At 47.1% G+C, this 20380-nt stretch overlaps 1 protein-coding gene across 12 annotated transcripts in view; it reads right to left on the bottom strand.

Annotated features, from left to right (window-relative positions):
• Positions 1 to 19057: 19057 nt before the first annotated feature.
• Positions 19058 to 20380, bottom strand: part of Ptprf (protein tyrosine phosphatase receptor type F) — an 82863-nt gene continuing 81540 nt past the window's right edge. For all 12 annotated transcript variants that reach the window (XM_051171918.1, XM_051171917.1, XM_051171916.1 and 9 more), the window contains 3 exons: positions 20054 to 20208; positions 19802 to 19937; positions 19058 to 19323 (listed from right to left, as the gene is read on the bottom strand). In XM_051171918.1, the coding sequence (XP_051027875.1) occupies positions 19255 to 19323; positions 19802 to 19937; positions 20054 to 20208 (360 nt within the window). In that variant the 3' untranslated portion in view covers positions 19058 to 19254. The remainder of the gene's footprint in view (positions 19324 to 19801; positions 19938 to 20053; positions 20209 to 20380) is intronic.

The raw sequence follows: 20380 nt of genomic DNA on the forward strand, positions 1-20380 counted from the left end.
ATAGAGGCCAACCTGCTCTACATATCCAATTTCTAGCTAGCCAGGACTACCTAATGGGACACTGTCTAAATTAGCTACTTTAATAAATAAAAAAAATTAATAAATAAAAATTAATAAATAAAAATTAAAAGTTGCCAGGCGCTGTGGTGCCTATAATCCCAACACTCAGGAGGTGGAGACAGGCAGGTCTCTGTGACACAGAGAAACTGTGCCTCAAAAAAACCAAAAAGAAAAGAAAGTTAAAGAGGTGACCTTTTTTTGTTTTGGAGACAGGGTTTCTCTGTGTAACTTTGGCTGGACTCACTTTGTGCCACCACACCCAGCTGAGGTGGGTGGGACTCTGAGTTCAAGATTAGCCTGGTCTACAGAGTTCTGGGACAGTCAGGGCTACACAATGAAACTCTATCACACATACACACACACACAAAAAAAAAAAAAAAAAAGAAAGAAAGAAAGAAAAGAAAGAAAGAAAGCTGTGGCAGCCAGGCGTGGTGGTGCATGCCTGTAATGCCAACACACAGGAGGCAGAGGCAGGCGGATCTCTGTAAATTAGAGGCCAGCCTGGTCTACAAAGTGAGTCCAAGACAGCTAAGGCTACACAGAGAAACCCTGTCTTAAAAAAAAAAAAAAAAAAGCCAGGTGGTGGTGCATGCCTTTAATCCCAGCACTTGAGAAGCAGAGGCAGGCGGATCGCTGTGAGTTCAAGGCCAGCCTGGTCTACAAAGCGAGTCCAGGATAGTCAAGGCTACACAGAGAAACTCTGTCTCAGAAAAGAAAAAGAGAAAAGAGAGAGAGAGAGAGAGCTGTAGCAATAAATCCCTATTGAGTGGAGGAGTGGTTTGCCTGCATAATGAACTTCAGCTTTGGAGGTCAGCATTATCACTCACTGTCCACACTGTGCAGCTCAGGGACTGTGGATATACTAATGACTTTGGCCTTCACCTCTGGTTCAGTCACTCCTAACCCTTGCCTGTGGCATTAGCTGAAAGGCAACACTTTTCCCAGGTACTTTTGGAGGCTTTGGGCACAAGAATACCAATCAGTAGCGAGAACTCTGATTCGGCCTCAGCGGTTCAGCCGGTTCACTGGGCAGGGAGCTCTGCCTGCCAGCCGGGGCACGTAGATGAAGCCTGACCTTCACCTTGCAAACAAGGGCAGTTGAAAAGACCTGGCTTCCTAGCCCATGAAATATAGAAATACAAATACCCATTTGCATAATTAGACTGGCAAGATGGCTCAACCAGTTAAGGTGACTGCCACACAAAGCCTGAGATAACTGATTCCCAAAAGGTGTCCTCTGGCCAGCACAGGTATACCATGGCGTGTGAGTACGCTTACGCGCAGACTAGGTACATTTAATAAAGAGTAAATAAACCCAGTGAATTCCTTACCCCATCAAGACCTCTTTAAAAGCTCACTGGCTAAGAGTAGAAAGGTATGCTTATAACCCATCATTTGGGAAGGAGTGATGGAGGCAGAGCAAGAGCACAAAGTCATCCTCATACAGAGTTCCAGGTCAGCCTGTGTAAATAACACCATCAAGGTATCTGGGCGTGGAAGCTCATGCCTATAGTCCCACATGTGAACAGCAGAGGCAGGAGGCTGCAGCAAATTACCGAACACCCTGGTCTTACCAAGTTTCAGTCCCAACTAGGTCTATAAAGTGAAACCCTGTCTCAAGAAGAAAGACAGAAAGAAATTAAGAAAGAAAGCCGGACGTGCCAGCCTCACTTGCATAATAAGCATATAGTGAGTGTCTGGACAATCAGGGCTACATAATGAGAGCTTGTCTCAAGGAAAGGAAAAAGAAAAAGTAAAATAAAATAAAATTACAAATGCCGGGTGTGGTGGAACGAGCCTTTAATCCCAGTGCTCGCAGAGGCAACGGCAGTGGATCCCTGAGTTTGAGGCCAGCCCGGACTACAAACCAAGTTAAAGGACAACCAGGGCTACAAGAGACACCCTCATGGGTAAGGGGCAATACTTGGTTTTTTTGGGGGGGGGGGATACTTGTTAAATTAGGTGCTTATGAATGCTAGCAGATATTATCTTACTAGGCCTAGTAACAGGAATATACCATGGACTAATTACATGCCGTGTGCTTGTGGAGTTCAAATGTTGAATGGTAACTGCACAGAATGCTCTGGAAACATACCAGACAGAACTAGAAAAGGCCAGTTTTAGGAAAGGTGGGACACCACAGCACAGGCCAGGCCTATGGGGCATTTACTTGAAACATGGAGTTGCCTGGTAAGCCACCCACCTCACCTCTGGAGTGGGAGCCTTTGTCAATCACCAGCCGGAGGCTGGCAGAGAAAGGTAGTTCGTCCTTGAGAAGAGGACTTGACATGGTGGATTTAAGCCCCTTAACTGTGGGGGCTGGGAAGTTGCTCTGGGAGCGACTAGGGTGTGTGTTCACTGTGTGCCACTCTGAGGAGGGAGGCAGAGGTTCTGAGCACTAAACTCTGGCTGCAATTCTGACAAGGTCTCTCTCTCTCACGTGAAGGCCAAACAAGCGTGTCATGGATTGCTGTGGGCCAGGCTCTAAACCGGGAGGTGAGGGAGACTTGGTCTTGGCTCCGAGTTCACACAGTTTGCATTTCATTTGTGCCCTGCAACCAGGATAATCCCCCTGATTGTTTCCCTACGTTTTACTATTTGAACAGTTGAAGAAGCGCGAATAATACTTCTAACACAGTGCTGCATGGTCACTGGGCCAACAACACAGCTGGACTTGAAACTAGTCTTGTGAGGAAGGGGAAGGAGAAAGCTTAAGAGAGATTCCCAAACCGGGCATGGTGGCGCATGCCTTTAATCCCAGCACTGGGGAGGCTGAGGCAGGCAGATCACTGTGAGTTCGAGGCCAGCCTGGTCTACAAAGTGAGTCTAGGACAGCCAAGGCTACACAGAGAGACCCTGTCTCAGGAAAAAAAAAAAAAAAAAAAAAGAACTCCTCTCTAATCCCAGCACTTGGGAGGCAGAGACAGGTGGATCTATGCAAGTTCAAGGCTAGCCTGGTCTACAAAACGAGTCTAGGACAGCCAAGGCTACACAGAGAAACCCTGTCTCAGGGGGGTGGGGGGATGGGGAGGAGAGACTCCCAAAAGGGCTAGGAAAGGCACCTAGGAAGTGGGCCTAACACATGCAAGCATAGTACAGTGCTTTTCTACCTCTGACACTTATAAAAAGAAGTGCATGTCCAGGGTAGAAAAAGCTAGAAAGTGCACTTGAAAACACACGGGAACATCACCCTTGCATCGTCGCTAATGTTTTCGGCGCACATCTTTGTCAGCCTGTCTCTAATTTTAACGCTCGTACCAGTGCCGTAAGGAACTGTCGGGGTACAAGCTCTGAGTCAGCAGGTCTGTAGCAGGGTCTAACACTCTGTGTAAGAGTACCCAGGAGACACTGATCCCATATCTGTGTCTATATCTCTATTTTGGGTTGCTTCCAAGTTTTCAGTATTATGAATGTTGCTGCAGTGTTTAAATGATTTGTCTAAGTGTTTCCCTTATGTAAATTCCTAAATATGTATAGCTATGTAATGATGGAGAACATTTAAATATGTTAATTATTCTATCTATCTATCTATCTATCTATCTATCTATCTATCAGCTTTTCAAGACAGGGTTTCTCTGTGTAACCCTGGCTGTCCTGAAGCTCACCCTATAGACCACCCTATCAGCAATCCACTCGCCTCTTCTCGCTAAGTGCTGGGATTACAGGTGGGCGTCATCAACACCTGGCATCATTTTATTTTTATGTGTAAGTATTTTGTCTGAGTACATAGTTAGTGTCCACAGGGTCCAGAAGAGGCCTCTGAATCTCTTGGAACTGGAGTCATAGCTGGTTGTGGGCTGCCGGGTACTGGAAACAGGACAGGAGTCCTCTAGAAGAGCAGTCAGTGCTCTTAACTATGGAACCATCTCTCTCTCTCTCTCTCCTCTCTCTTGGCTTTTTGAGACAGGGTTTCTCTTGTAGTCCTGGCTATCCTGAACTCTTTTGTAGACCAGGCTGGCCTCAGATACACAGAGATCTGCTTACCTCTGCCTGGGATTAAAGGCAATGCACCACCACACGCAGCTTTCTCCCCGGCCTTGTCTTTTATATAGTAGATTTTTTTTTTTATGGTTTTTCGAGACAGGGTTTCTCTGTGTAGCCTTGGCCATCCTGGACTCACTTTGTAGACCAGGCTGGCTTTGAACTCACAGCGATCTGCCTGCCTCTGCCTCCCAAGTGCTGGGATTAAAGGCACGCGCCACCACGCCCGGCTTTGTGGATTGTTTTTGAAAATATTTTCTAGGCCGGGCGTGGTGGCGCACGCCTTTAATCCCAGCACTCGGGAGGCAGAAGCAGGCGGATCACTGTGAGTTTGAGGCCAGCCTGGTCTACAAAGTGAGTCCAGGACGGCCAAGGCTACACAGAGAAACCCTGTCTCGAAAAACCAAAAAAAAAAAAAAAAAAAAAAAAAAAAAAGAAAATATTTTCTATTTCTTCTTTGAAAAAATCCATCCATACATACATACATACAATGTATTTTGATCAAATTCAACCCCAACTTTACTCCCATTTGGGTCAGTGTTTTGTTGTCTGTTTATTTTTTAATGAGGTTTCACGTAGCCCAGGCTGGACTTAAACTTACTGCGTGTAGCACAAACTGGCCTTGAACTCCTGATCTTCCTCCTGCCATGTCCCAAGTACTAGAATTACAGACACATGTTGTGTGACACTATTCCTGGGGAGGAAAGAACAAGTGTCTCCTCACGCTAGTTAGGGAACTGACGACAGACTAAACCAAAGTCCAGTGTAGTAAACCATGAGTTTTGTTAGGGTTACCTCTAGGAACCTGGGTGCAGGGTTACTACAGGACATCATTGACTCACTAAAACCCCACCCCAGGGCCTGGAGAGATGGCTCAGAGGGTTAAGAGCACTGTCTGTTCTTCCAAAGGTCCTGAGTTCAATTCCCAGCAACCACATGGTGGCTCACAACCATCTGTAATGAGATCTGGTGCCCTCTTCTGGCCTGCAGGTGTACATGCAGGTGTATCACTGTGTACATAATTAATAAATATTAAAAAAAAAAAAAAAAAAACCCACCCCAGTATGGGTGAACGCCCGCACGGCGGAGCACAGTGCACAACCCTTAGGCAGCTTTCACAGGCTGGAGAGCATCTTTTTAAGGCCACTGAAGAAGTAAGAATAATAACAACACAGCACTAAGGTCATTGGACTAAGGAGGCAGGGTACCCCAGTGTCTCTCAGCAGTCTTTACAGTTTACATATACTTGGGGAGGGAGAAGAGTATTTATTATATCAGACCAGTTTCAAGGGACTTCCTGAAGTGCTGAGAGATTCCCTGAAGGACTGATTATTTCCTTTAAAAGTATTGTCTTTTCTTTTTTTACTTTTTTTTTTTTTTTTTTTTTTTTGGTGTGTGTATGAGTTTTTGCCTGCATGTACACACAGTATTATGTGTGCCTGGCGTCCTGGAACTAGACTTAATGATAGTGAGACTCGAACCTCGGGTCCTCTGCAAGAGAAGAAATGGGTATTCTGGGTATTCTTTTTTTTTTTTTTTTTTTTTTTTTTTTTTTTAAGATTTATTTATTTATCATATACACAGTGTTTTGCCTGCATGTACACCAAAAGAGAGCCTCAGCTCTTGTTATAGATGGTTATAAGCCACCATGTGGTTGCTGGGAATTGAACTCAGGACCTTTGGAAGAGCGGCCAGTGCTCCCAACCTCTGAGCCATCTCTCCAGCCCAGAAATAGGTACTCTAAACTGCTGAGCCATCTCTCAGGTCCTAGGACAATCTTAGGCTCAGTGAGCTTTGGAAGATTTTGATTGTTGGGTTTTGTTTTGTTTTGTTTTTTGCTTGTTTGTTTTGCTTTTTTTTGTTTGTGAGACAGGGTCTCACTATGTAGCACTATGTAGCTCTGGCTGTCCTAGAACTAGGCCTTCTAGGTGCTGGGATCGGAGGAGTGTGCCACTACCCGTCCACCTGGATGGAAGACTGCATTAAGGAGGAAGTTGTTAGAAAATAGCAGGTATACACATGCCTGGCTAAAAATACTTAGTAGTTTCAACTAAAACTTTCTCCCTGCTCAGCAGTGAACATGAGATGCCATGGAAGGGCCACACACACGCTAGGGAAATTCTCTACCTCTGAGCTATATACACACCCAGTATGCCTCTTTGTTGGATACAAAGTCTCACGTTTCCCACGCTGGCTTGGAGCTCGCTCTGGAGCTGAGGGCTAGTTTGAAGTTGTGACATTCCTATCTCCACACTAGGAGTATTGGGAGTGCCAGGATCACACTCCACCCAGTCTATGTGGCATCAGGGATCGAACTCAGGGCCTTGTGCATGGTAGGCAAGCACTCACCAACTGAGCCACAGTCTCAGCACCCAATATGATTTCTGATAAAAATTGCAAACTTTTCTCTAAATGGGTAGATTTGGTCTGTATTCCACTAGCAACATGTGTCCAATTCCCTACATCAATATTTATGTGTAACTAAATTTGCTTTTTTCTTTTTTCTTACTTTGCCTATTTAATAGTCAAACACCAGCACCTTATTCTTGTTTCAATTTGGACCATTCCATGTTGTGATGTTGTGATGAGATTTTGTAATCTTCTTTTGAAATCGCCTATTGGTCTCCATGCCTGTTTTTCTTGCCCCCACTGATTTGAAAGACTCTTTACCATGCCCCCTCCCCTTTTTCAGACAGTATCTCACTATGTAGTCTTAACTGGCCAGGAACTTGCTATGTAGCCCAGGCTGGCCTCGAACTCACAGAGATCCACTTGCCTCTGCCTCTAGAGTGCTGAGAGTCAAGGAGTATACTACCAGCAAACTCTTTTTTCTTTTCTTCCTTTCTTTTTTTATTTTATAGATTTATTTATTTCGGCCAGGCGTGGTGGCACACACCTTTAATCCCAGCACTGGGGAGGCAGAGGTAGGCAGATCACTGTGAGTTCAAGGCCAGCCTGGTCTACAAAGTGAGTAGGACAGCCAAGGCTACACAGAGAAACCCTGTCTTGAAAACAAACAAACAAACAAAAAAAGAGATTTATTTCTTTATTATTTATACAGTATTCTGCCCACATGTGTGCCTGTGCCCCAGAAGAGGGCACCAGATCTCATTGTAGATGGTTGTGAGCCACCATGTGGTTGCTGGGAATTGAACTCAGGACCTCTGGAAGAGCAGCCAGTTCTCTTAACCACTGAGCCATCTCTCCAGCACCCTTCTTTTTATTTTATTTTTAAGAAACTGAAAGCGGCTGGAGAGATGGCTCAGTGGTTAAGAGCACTGCCTGCTCTTCCAGAGGTCCTGAGTTCAATTCCCAGCAACCACGTGGTGGCTCACAACCATCTAGAATGTGATCTGGTGCCCTCTTCTGCAGATAAAGCACTCATATGCAATAAATTAAATAAATCTTTTAAAAAAAGAATCTGAAAGCTCAGTCTAGAAAGAAATTATTAATTAATTCATGATGATGATGATGATGATGGGTTTTGTTTGTTTGTTTCAAGACAGGCTTTCTCTGTGTAGCCCTGGCTGCCTGGAAATCTGTAGACCATGCTGGCCTCAAACTGAGGCCCACCTGCTTCTGCCTAAAGTGCTGGGATTAAAGGCGTGTGCCACTGCCACCTGGCTGCAAATAAAAAAGTCTTTAAAGATTTTTAAAAATGTAATGTGTATTTGTGTGCGTTTGTATAAATGTGTGCACACACATGAGTGTGGGTCCTTGGAGAGGTGAGAAAATGATGCCAGGTCCCCTAGAGCTGTGGTCACAGGAGCCTCGGGAGTTGACTGCTGCGACTGACCTCTGGTCCTCAGGAAGAGCAGCAGCGGGCACTCTAAACTGCTGAGCCATCTCTCCAGCCCCATGCCCTCCTCTTTTCTTTTCTTTTTTCTTTCTTTCTTTTCTTTCTTTCTTTCTTTTTTTTTTTTTTTTTTTTTTTTTTTTTTGGACAAAGCTCATTATATATTCCTGCTTCAATTCCCCTAATGCTGGGATTCCAGACATGCGCCATCATGCCTGACTCAAAACAACTGGGCTCCGTGCTGTATATGCACATGTACATACCTGTTGAGTGTCTGTGTATGCGGAGATCAGAGGCTGACTTCACTTATTTTCCTCTATCCATATCCACCTTGTTTTCTGAAATGGTTTCTTATTCAACCTGGAGCTCACCATTTGGGTTAGAATAAGTAAAAAATAAGTTCTGGAATCTACCTGCCTCCACCAATACCACCCCTGCCCCCCAACACCAGAGTTACAGGCATCCCATCACATTTTATTATTATTATTATTATTTATTAATATTATTATTATTATTAATTTGGGTTTTTTGGAGACAAGGTTTCTCCTTGTAACAGCTCTGGCTGTCCTGGAACTCCCTCTGTAGGCCAGGCTGGCGTGGAATTTACTGAGATCCGCCTGCCTCTATCTCCCGAGTACTGGGATTAAAGGCATGCGCCCCATCACATTTATTTTATTTTATTTTATTTTATGTGTGTGAGTGTCCTGCCTGCACGGATGTCTGTGCACCACTTGTGTGCCAGGTGCCCAAGGAGACCAGCAGAGAGGGTGTCAGATCCCATCAAACTGCAGCTGCTGATGGGTGTGAGGCACCATGTGGGTACTGGGAATCGAACCCTGGTCCTCCGGAAGGGCAGCCAAGTGCTCTTAACCACTGAGCCACTGACTCCAGTGCCCCACATCACATTTTTAACCCCAGTGCTCAGGATTCAAATTCAGGCTTTCATATTGTATCTTAAGCACGTCACCCACTGAGCCACTCCCTGACCCCAATAGCTCACTTTTAACCCCCAGCAAGAAGCTTTTAGTCTTTGTCTTTCTTTTTTTTTTTTTTTTTTTTTTTTTACATTTTTGTTTTGTCTTGTTGAGACAGGGTTTCTCTGTGTAGCCCTGGCTGTCCTGGACTCACTCTGTAGACCAGGCTGTCCTTGAACTCACAGAGATCCACCTGCCTCTGCCTCCCGAATGCTGGGGTTACAGATATGCACCACCACGGCCAGCTTGACTTTGTTTTCCTTTTATGTTAACATGCTCAGTTAGTATTTCTATTGCTGTGATAACATTTCATGATCAAATAAAGAAATAAATGAAAAGATTCACTTCATCTTATACGTCATCACCCAGAAAAGTCAGAGCAGAAGCTCAAGGCCGGAACCTAGTGACAGGAACTGAAACGGAGACCATGAAAAATGCTGCTTATTGGTTTGCTCCCCAAGGCTTTTTCAGCCTGCTTAAATAAAAAAAAAAAAAAAAGTATTGGGCTCGGGAAATGGCTCAGTGGTTAAGAGCCCTGTCTACTCTTCCAAAGGTCCTCAGTTCAATTCCCAGCAGCCACATGGTAGCTCACAACCACCTATACTGAGATCTGGTGCCCTCTTCTGGCCTGCAGGTGAACATGTAGGTGGAACACTATACATGTAAAAAAAAAAAATTTTTTTTTTTTTTTTTTTTTTTGTCTTTTGAGACAAGATTTCTCTGTGTTATAGCCCTGGCTGTCCTGAACTTACTTTGTAGACCAGGCTGACCTCAAACTCAGAGACCCACCTGTCTCTGTTTCCAAGTCCTGGGATTAAAGGTGTGCGCCATTATGCCCAGCTTAAATAAGTCTTAAAAAAAAAAATAAGTGGGGCTGGAGAGATGGTTCAGAGGTTAAGAGCACTGTCTGTTCTTCCAAAGGTCCTGAGTTCAAATCCCAGCAACCACATGGTGGCTCACAAACATCTATAATGAGATTTGGTATCCTCTTCTGGCCTGCAGCATACATGTGGACAGAATACTATATAAATAATAAATAAATAAATCTTTTTAAAAAGCAATTATTCTTACAGAGGACTTAGGTTCAATTCCTAGTGCCTGCATAGTGGCTAACCAGTGTCTGTAACTCCAGTTCTGGGCATCCCAGCTCTCTCTTCTGACCTACTCGGGCACTAGACATGCGTGTGATATACATGCATAGTACATACACAGTACATAGATAGACACACAAGCAAAATACTCAAGACACATCAAATAAACTAGGGGGTGGTGGCACATACCTTTAATCCCAGCACTCAGGAGGCACAGGCAGGCGGATGGCTTTGAGTTCGAGGCCAGCCTCATCTACAAAGAGAGTTCCAGGCTAGCCAGGGCTCTACACACACACACACACACACACACACACACACACACACACACACACACACACACACAAACAACAACCCTGTCTCCAAAAACACAAAAACAAAGCAAAAAAGAAAAAAATAGGCTAAAATTTGAGAATTTCAGCTGGGCAGTGGTTTCACACACCTTTAATCTCAGCACTGAGGAGGCAGAGGCAGGTGGATCTCTGAGTTCGGGGTCAGCATGGTCTACAGAGTGAGTTCCAGGACAGATAAAGCTAAAACAGACAAACTCTGTCTCCGAAAAAACAAAAACAAATAAATAAATAATAAATTGAGAATTTCCTCTAAACAATTCAGTGTTCATTTGGAAGAAAAACAGGGACTTGTCAAACTAATCAGAAATATATAAAAGGATGATGGTAGTGGATTAGCTATGTAATAACGGAAGCCAGAAAAGGTAGATGCCTAGTTCTGGCTAAGTGGCCAGGTGATGGAGGCTCCGTGGCCCAGCAGTACATGCTGACCACTTTGTATATGAAATATTTCTTCAGACAGGGTCTCATGGAGCTCAGGCTAGCCTTGAAATTGCTATGCAGCCAAGGACTGCCTTGCTGTCCTGATCTCCTACCTCTACCTCCTGAGTGCTAGGGTTGGCGTCCTGCTCCATCAGGCGCAGCTCTGATATATTCATTCTTCAATATTTATCCACCCATCCATGTATCTAAGTATTTATCTGTGTACCTACCTACCCACTTTTCTATCTATCCTCTATTGAGATAGGTTCTCACTACGCAGCCCTGGCAGTCCTGGAACTTACTCTGTAGACCAGGTTGGCCTTGAACTCATACAGATGCTGCCTCTGCCTCGAGTGCTGGGATTAAAGGCGTGCACCACCACCCCAGGCCTCTATGTGAAATTTTAAAAGAATGCATTATCGATCCATGCAGGGGAGCAGTGTGGTGCTTCACACCTGTAATTTTTGTCTGCTTGCTTGTTTGTTTGTTTTTTTGTTTACAAGACAGGATTTCTCTGTGTGGCCCTGGCTGTCCTGGAACTCTCTTTCTAAACCAGGCCCACTTAAAAAAGTAAATGTTGGCACACGCCTTTAATCCCAGCGCTTGGCAGGCAGAGGCAGGTGGATTGCTGTGAGTTCCAGGCCAGCCTGGTCTACAAAGTGAGTCCAGAACAGTCAAGGCTACACAGAGAGATGCTGTCTTGAAAAACCAAAAATATAAAATAAAAGAAAATAAATAAACAAATGTAAGAACTGTTCTACAGCATGTTCCTTTGTAAAGAACCTGGAGTAGGCAAACTCACTACTGAGTGTGTGTGCAAAAGATATTCTCAGGCATGCAACCAGCAGAAAATGTACAATCCTGTGCAAAAGGTCTTTGAGAATGAGCGCTCCACAGAAGGGGCATTAGTGCAAGAGGTCTGCCGTGTAGCAGTGGTGGTGGCGTAGAATCCTAAAATGAGAGGAGTAGGGTGGAGAAATCATCAGACAGAAGTTTTTTTGAAGCTGGGAGCTGGTGGCACACACCTTTAACGCCAGCACTCGGGAGGCAGAGGCAGGCAGATCTCTGAGATCGAGTCCAGCCTGGTATACAAAGGGAGTTCCAGGACAGCCAGGGCTAGAGAGACCCTGTCTCAAAAAAACAAACAACAACAACAAAAACCCAAAAAACAAAACAAAAAAAGAAATGAATGCTTGAAAGATTTTTCATAAACATAAATAAAATGCTATTCACTGGCTTTTAATTCTTAGAACGAGAGACTTCATTGCATTAACAGAGCGGAGAGTGTTATAGACACCGGCAAGGTGAGATGAGGGGAGGGGAAGGTAATGGGTGGAGGGGACAGGTACACTGACTTCCTCCTTTTCCCTGAGGGTAATCAACAGGGCTCCTCCATCAGCAAACAGAGCCCTATAGATCCACATTTAAAGCCAAGCAGGGAGCCCAAGATGAATTAAAAATAGTAATATATCTTACAGAATTAGAAGGTAGAAGGAAAGTAGAGGCAAGGGGTCAAGTAAATTTGCTAGACCTGTCACATTTATAGGCAAGGAGTCAATGGACATTAATCTGGGAAAGAAAGACATACGAAGTCTTCCATCAGAAGAGCTGAGCGCAAAGAGGGGGCTTACCTTCCCATTTGGACTCTTCAAGCAGCTTTGCCAGAGAACACTTGCCTAACACGTGCAAAGCCCCGGGTTACACACACACACACACACACACACACACCATACACATGCGTACATGCATGTGCATGCGCACGCATGCGTAAAGCCTAATTTCTCTGGCTTCGTAGTTGGGAGTCAGGAATGAGGGTTTCCACATGCTGTACCCCTGTACTACTCAGGCAGGCCTTTAACTCAGAATGCTCCTGCCTCAGCCTCCTGAGGAGCTGAGAGCATAGGTCTGCACTAGCAGGCCTAGGAGTTTTCTGGCTACCAATGACAACTGTATTTGTGCCTCTTTTCCGTTTGACCTCATCTCCTGTCGCTCTCTGCCCCTTACACAGAGTATCAAAGTCATGCTGGTCTCAACCTACAAAGCACATTTCTGCCCCTTTGCTCCAGTGACGCTCTCTGCCTGAATGGCCACCCTTTTATATGTGTAGGGGTACTTTGCCTACTTGTATGTGTACTTAATTGCATGCCTGGTATTCTCAAGAATCAAAAGAGGGCATTAGAGCTCTTAAAATGAAAGTCAGAGATGGCTCTGAGCCACCACACAGGCTTGGGAACTGAACCTGGGCCCTCTGGAAGAGCAGCAAGTGTTCTCAGTGGCTGAACCATCTCTCTCCAGACCCTGGAAAAGATAGGAGACAAACTCTTCCACAGTGTCAAGTCTTCCCTCAACCCCATCTCTGAGGGGTAATCTGTACATCTGCATGGTCCACCTGACTGCTTTGAGAGACACATTTCTGGGTGCAATTGTGACTCCATTTCCAGACTGAGAGGGAAGATACACCCTGAATGTGGAGACTTGTATAAAAGTAACATTTATTTTCCTATTTCACTTACTGCCTCCTGTGCTAACCTAAGCCTAGCCCTGGAAGCTTCTAGCCTCTGTAATACAATCTAGCGTAGGCCTAAAACATTTTCAGCCTCTGAGACTCACTGCCTAATAAGCTCACGCTTACTTGTTCTTTCTGAGCTCTGGGCTGCTGGTTCAACTCAGCTGTTCTGGCTCAAACTCTTTTCTCCCAGCTGACTTATTTAATCTGGCTTCTCTCTCAGCCCGGAATTGCTCTGCTTGGCCTCAATCTAACTCAGGCAATCTACTCTAATCTTCCGGCTTCTCATTTTCTGGCTCGTTCTGTCTTCACCTGAGTTCTCTCTCTCTCTGCAACCCATCTATCTCCTGGTGAAAACTGCCTCTTAAGTTGCTTCCTTGTCCTCTTTCTTCACGCGAGAGGTGCGTGTATCCTATTCTATCAAATCTTCTCTGATTCGTCACCTTTTCTGGCACTCAATAGACATCACTTTCCAACATGGACGCTTCCTTTTACAAACTAACTTTACCTTCATTTGCGATTAAAGGCCTGTACCACCATGCCTGGACCACCTAAGCTTTTCTTTACCTGACACTTGCTCTATACCAGGCTGGCCTTGAACTCAGATCTATTTGCCTCTGTCTCCTGGATTAAAGACGTGTTTATATTTCAGCCAGATCACATAGAACCTAGAAGATTGTTGGGTGTGTGATCTCTTGCCAGAGCAGCCATATTTTGAATTAACATTCCTCTGCAGGCCTGGACTGAGTTAATGGGATGAAGGAGAGGGCTGGCAACACGTGTCCCGCCCCCCGTTTGTGACCCACCATGACAAACTCTGCTGCCCTACCATGATGGACAGAAACCATATGCCAATAAGAACTCTTTCCTCCCTTAGTTCATTCACTTTCTCCTTCTAAAGTGTCTGTGTGGTAGTAATGTGTTGTGTGTTTATGTAGTGCAGGAGTGGTGGGTGTGTAGGTATGCGGTTCATGTGTGCGTATGTCGGTGTCATCAGATATTGTCTGCTAACTCTGCCTTATTACTTGGTAGCAGGATCTCTTTCTAAACTGAAAGCCGTTTTGGTTAGGCTGGCAGACCAGAGGGCTCCAGAGGTCCGCCTATTTCTGCCCTCCAGGACTTAAGTGACAGACACCCACAGCCATGCCTAGCTTTTTAAAAAGTGGATGCTGGGAATTTTTGTTTATTTTTTGAGACAGGGTTTCTCTGTGTAGCCTTGGCTGTCCTGGACTCCCTTTGTAGACCAGGCTGGCCTTGAACTCTCAGCAATCTGCCTGCTTCTGCCTCCCTGAATGCTGGGATTATAGGCATGTGCCACCACATCCAGGTGAATGCTGGAAATTTGAATGTAGATCGTCATGATTGGACACATTCTTACCCACTGAGCCCCGCTCACTGGCCCTTGAGGTGTTTCTGTCATGCATCTAGGTAAAAGAATAGGAAAGTATGCTATCTTTCAGTGAAGACTGCCCGATTCCTCCCACTTACCACCCTGGCACTTACCACCTTCTGACATGTTACGAATACATATATTCACTAATTTTCCTATGAATCCTCTGTCTCCTCAAGAATGTATACCTCTAGGCAGTGATCTGTGGGGGTCACTGATGTGTTTCCGCTGAACTCTCGAATGGTGGCTGCCACATGGCAAGTTCTCATTAGGTACTGGAGAAGTGGATGAAACATAGTAGTCTAAGAGACAAAATGGGTGTCACAGAAGCAACCTTACATGAAATAATAGACTACAGGTTCCTGGTATAACGGGACCATCTTACATCATTTAGGATAGTTACCTCTGGCTTCTGAAGCATTTTCAGCTGAAACTTAAAAATTGAGGAGTACAGGGAGTTGGGTGGAGAGAATCTGGGTGGGAGGAGTTAGGGAAGGGGGAAGTGTGATCAGAATATATTGTGTGAAAAATTGTTTTTCAGTTAAAATAAAATGAAAACAAAACAAACAAATGAAAAACCCAGGAGTCACCCAGGTAGACAGTGAGGGAGAATGCTTGTAGAAAGGTCTGGAGCCGAGAGGATGGACAAGTATGAAATTCAGACAACTGGTTTGGAGCTAGAATAGTTTACCCAGTATGTGCAAGGCCCTGGTTCCATCTCCAGCCTCACCAGCAGAAACAGTGTTGCACTGAGACAGGGTAAAGATGAGACCACAGAGGCCTGATCCCCCAGGCCTGGGAAAGCAGGGACCTAAGGCTGAGTTTGAGGGCTTGCTGGGTCTTTTCAGTCAGGTCTACTGAGTGTGAAGGCTCATGCTGGCTGTCATGGTGAGAATGCGCCGTCTAGGGCATGCCTGGGAACAAGCAGACCATGTAGAAGGCACGCAATGGCCGGTTGGGAAAGGATGGCTTAGGGTTGGGCATGGTGGCTCATGCCTGTAATCCCAGCGCTCAGGAGGCTAAGACAGGAGGATTACCATGAACTGGAGCTACACTGAGCAACAGGGTGAGACTCTTGCCTCAAGCTGGAAGGCGAGTGGGTGGCCTGGGCCAGAAGCCGTGGGAATGTACACAGGGACAAGAAGCCACATAGAAAGGGTTTGGTGGGGCCTGAGGGTGTACAGTAGGAGAGATGCCCGGTTAAAAAACCTAGTGTCCGGGGTGCTAAACTCAACACCAGGAGACCTCAGGAAAGCATGCCTGAAGGTAAGGACAGACTTAGAGAGCAAGGGAAAGGTGGAGTTCAGTTGGTGGAGCGCTTGCCTAGACGCCATGAAGCCAGAGATGGTGGTTATCTTCCTGGAAGCTCTGCACTTGGGAGGCAGAGGCAGGAGGATCAGAAGAGGTCCTACTTAAAACAACCAACCAACCAACCACCCCCCCCCAACCCAAACAAACCAACCAATCAAAACCCCAAAACCAAACCAAACCAACAAAAGAGGCTGGGTTTATGGCTTATATCTTTAATCCCAGAACTCAGGAAGCAGAGGCAGGCAGACCTTTGAGTTTGAGCCTGGTTCTATGTAATGAGTTCCAGCTCAGGCCAGCCTGGTCTACATAGTGAGACCTTGTTTCCAAAACAAAAACAAAACCCCAAGCCAACCAATAAAAAGTACCGGGGTGGGGAGGGGTTAGGGTTAATACTGTTGGGGATGGAGGAAACTCTTTGAAACAGGCACCAGTGTGGAGGGCCCAGCTCTGGCCTTTCTCTGGTGGAAGCCCTCACTAGTGAAGACTAGTGATCTGTGGAGAGGCCGCCTGGGTCAGGTCTGAATGCTGGCCTTTCTCAAGAATAGGCTTGGTATTTACTCTTCCTTTGACAGTGTTTCATGGCTCAATCTATGACTTTGCCCCCTCCTCATAAAACATGACATGATGGTTGCCTTCTGAACACATATAAATGGATCAGGCACTAAACCAGGTGTGTAGGATACAAAGGAGGGACCCATTCTAGGCCTCGGGTCATTCACTGCTGACTGCGGCTAATCTTGCAATTATCTTGCTGAGGGACTCTACGCCTACTGACCCAGGGCAATGCAAGGCAAGCCACCTGCTGGCAGGCACGTCTGCATGCCTTTCACCATCCACTCAGTGACCTGGCTGCACCTACCCTTCCCCAGCCCTAGGGTTTCACAACACTTCTTGGAATTTCATGCTTCCTGTGGCTTAGGGCTCCAAGCCTTTGCACGGGTCCTTTCTTCTACTAGGTACTTTCTTTCCACTATTTCTGCAACCAACCCCCCCCCCCCCCACGGTTTTCCTGTGTAGCCCTGGCTGTCCTGGAACTCTGTAGACCAGGCTGGCCTCCAACTCAGAGATCTGCCTGCCTCTGCCTCCTGAGTGCTGGGATTAAAGGTGTGCACCACCATGCCTGGCTTCTACCCACCCTCTAAAAACACCGAAGTCAGCTGTCACCTGTAGGCCTTCCTCAGGGCCAGGTGCCCGAAGTCTGTGACAACTTTCTGCTGTGTGACTTAGGTATTTCTATTCTGGTTTGTCTCTCATCTCTACAAGCTCCATGATCCTGAGGTCCTGCCTGACCTTCTGACCAGCAGCGTGTCGAGACTGCATCAGAGGGTCTTGCTGTGTGTGTCCACTGTCCACATGGCAAGAATCACAGGATTTCTACTCATCGATTCCCATATGATCACTTTCTAAGTCCACAGGTTATCCCATTCCTTAGAGGATGAGAGAAGATGGAGGAGGTGATGGGTGTGTGGCTGCGCGTGTGTGCGTGCACACTCGTGTGTGGCACCCTCTATTTGCAATCCACAGCATCACAAGGTGAGAAGAGATGAAGGATGTGAGAGCACTGGATGCTCTCCATAGCTGCAGGTCAGGCCTGGCCCTGGCCTCTTCAATCTGGATAGCCATGGCAGGAAGCTGCCCTGTCACAGGCACTCAGGCTGGGCCTCCTCGCCCTCTCAGAATAGACTGTACAGAACCCACCCTAACCACCGACTTAAGACAGCACACTCTAGGTAGGGAGAGAACCAAGACAGAGGCCCGGTGTGTAAGAAAGCTGATTATTCAAATTTATTACCATCAAGAAGTATGCAATGATGCTGTAGTTTTTCTTAACAAATAGAAAACAGACTGTGTACAACAGTGAACTCTACAGCACTAGCATCCACAAGGTAAAAATGAATGTTCCATCCACCACCAACAACCCTGGATTGTTGATCTTGACTTAGCCTAGCTAGACCTGGGGACGTCTGCAATCGAGTCCCTTGGCTAAAACAGCTATGCACCCTTCCCCGCCCCCACTTACCTATCTAGATAGTGCTGCCCAAAGGAGGAGACCCTCCCCTTGCCCCTCAGCAAGCTGAGATAGTAAAACTGAGTAGAGTACCATGGATACAAGTCCAGTAGTCTTGCCACATTGGTTTGTGAGGGCAACTTGAAGGAGTGGAAAAGAGCGAGTCTTGGGGGATTTGAAGACAGCTGCAAACCAGGAGAGAAATCTGGCCCCTGTTGAGGACAGACATGTGCTACCAGGCCCACTGGCCTAGACCTGAAGGGGCCAGCCACGCCCCCGCTTGGCCCTGAGGTGTGTGGGGCGTGGCCCAGGCCCTCACCTGTGCCATTCATTTACTGAGGCGGCCAGAACCCACAGCCTACAAACACCTGTCACACTGCAATGCTGGGGGATGATAAGAGACTCTGTGGGCCCATGGTGAGCCCCAGGCACATTCAGTTGCCTCCCACTTCCAGATCTGAAGTAGAGGCCAGGGGGTGATTTTTTTTTTTTTTTTTTTTTTTTTTTGGTTAAAAAAAAAAAAAAGGTTTTTTTGTTTTTTGTTTTTTGAATATTTTTGTTTTTTGAACCTTTGCAAACACGATGGTGATGAGGAACGCCTTGCCAGGCTCCCCCAGACACGTCTGTGGTTGTAGGCTATGAATGTTAAATGCACACTGGGGGAATGTGTTTCCTATCGCCTCCCCACCCACCACTGTCTGTGGGCCTAAAAAAAGGCTCTCAAGGAAAAACAAAACCTAAAATGAACAAAAAAAAAAAAGTGTTTCCCTGCATTTGGCTGGATAGGATCTCATCTGAAAGGCTGGAGGAGGGCAGGAGACCTGCTGCCTCCTGGGCCACGGCCGGCTTGCCCAGGCAAGGCCCGAGCTCTGCCCGAGGAAGGCATGTACTGTCCTTCAGCAGAAGTTGTACAAGAAAGGATCCAACGTGAACTCAAAAGGAAAACAAAGGAAGTCCCAACTCCACAGCAGCCCAATCTGCAGTGAAAGATTTGCAAAAGGAAAGTCGGAGGGAAAAGGCTAGGATCCCTCAGTCTACCCCGCCTAATGTATAAAAAGTGGAGGCTGTGCCCCCTTCCCCACCCCATGAGAAGCATGAGAAACGCGGAGCTGAACAGGGAGCTCGAAGCGGGGCTCCACTCGGCCCGGTGGACAAGGGCCCAGAGCCAGGCCGCCTACACGCCCAGGTGTTCCGGGCTCTCTGACGGGTGTGGCGATGTCCCCGAAATGCTGTGTGATCCCAGTGGGCTGTGCTCTGCCGGCAACAGCATCCGTGCAGGAGGGCTGGACGATGGTCGGTATGGCTCAGAGGAGCTGGGTCCCCCCCGGAGCCCCTCAGGGGAGCGGCGGAGGAGAGGGGAGCAGTAGTTACGTTGCATAGTGGTCAAAGCTGCCGAGGTATTCCAGGGCCGCACGGTAGCACAGCTGGTATTGGTCCTTTGAGAAAAGGAGGGCTTGATCAGTGTAAAGAGTGCCAACAGCTACTCCAAACAGAGAACAGTACTCAGGCTGCGGCCAGTGGCCACAGAAGTAGCCTCTGCCGGCTCAGAGCAGATGCTGGACCCATGGAACTGCCCAGGTACTCTCCAGACGAAGCTCCTAAGGCCCATCTCTCCCTTTCCCTCTCCCAAGCCTGTATGCACCTCCGCTATTCCCAGCCCATTTGTCTGCACCCAGGATGATGCCTCTTACACAGACTGCTTTATTCAACCCTGACCTAGACAGCAGCATGACCCTGGAGCTCAGGACAGAGCTACTGAATGACCACGGCTCGCTCTCCTCCCCCCTGCACGTTAGGCAGTACAAGTGTCCCCCCTGCACACGGCTGTAACAGGAACACATTCGTGTGGGCCAGCTGCAGCTGCAGTGGAGGGTTGTAGGGAGACACACCGGTCCTTTACTCTGGTCTACGTACCTCTGTCTGCACCATTGCAGGGCGCTGTGTTCGGAGGGTCTTCACCGTCTGGAACATGTCAACCACACCCTCGTACCGCATGCGCTCCAGGACAATGCTCAGAGTGATGAACACACCAGTGCGGCCCACACCAGCACTGCTCAGAGAATGGCCGTGTCAGGGGGCCTGCTCACCTCAGCTTACCTCAGCTGGTGAGCCTTGAAGGCCTTCAGTGCCACGCCCCACCCCTGGCCCTACATGGGGACAGCCCACCTGCAATGCACCGTGATGGGCCCATCCTGTCCAAACTGTTCTTTCGTCTTGTGCACCTGCCCGATGAAGTCAATGAAGCCTTCTCCCGTTTTGGGCACTCCTTGCTCAGGCCAGTCTGTAAACTGGAACTGCCGGATTGTCCTCGACTGCCCATCCTGGGAGGGAAGGTCAGGGTGTGTACCTTAGGCTATAGGCCCTCTAGATTGGGAGCACAGCAACACCTGTGCTCACAGGAAGACTCTAGGAGCTAACAAGCCCAGTTCGCGATTCATTCCCGCGGTTTGACCTGATGTGCCATGGGGGCAGACCCGGACCCCACACGTGCTC

Source organism: Acomys russatus, chromosome 29, assembly GCF_903995435.1.
Source record: "Acomys russatus chromosome 29, mAcoRus1.1, whole genome shotgun sequence".
NCBI classification, from domain to species: domain Eukaryota; kingdom Metazoa; phylum Chordata; class Mammalia; order Rodentia; family Muridae; genus Acomys; species Acomys russatus.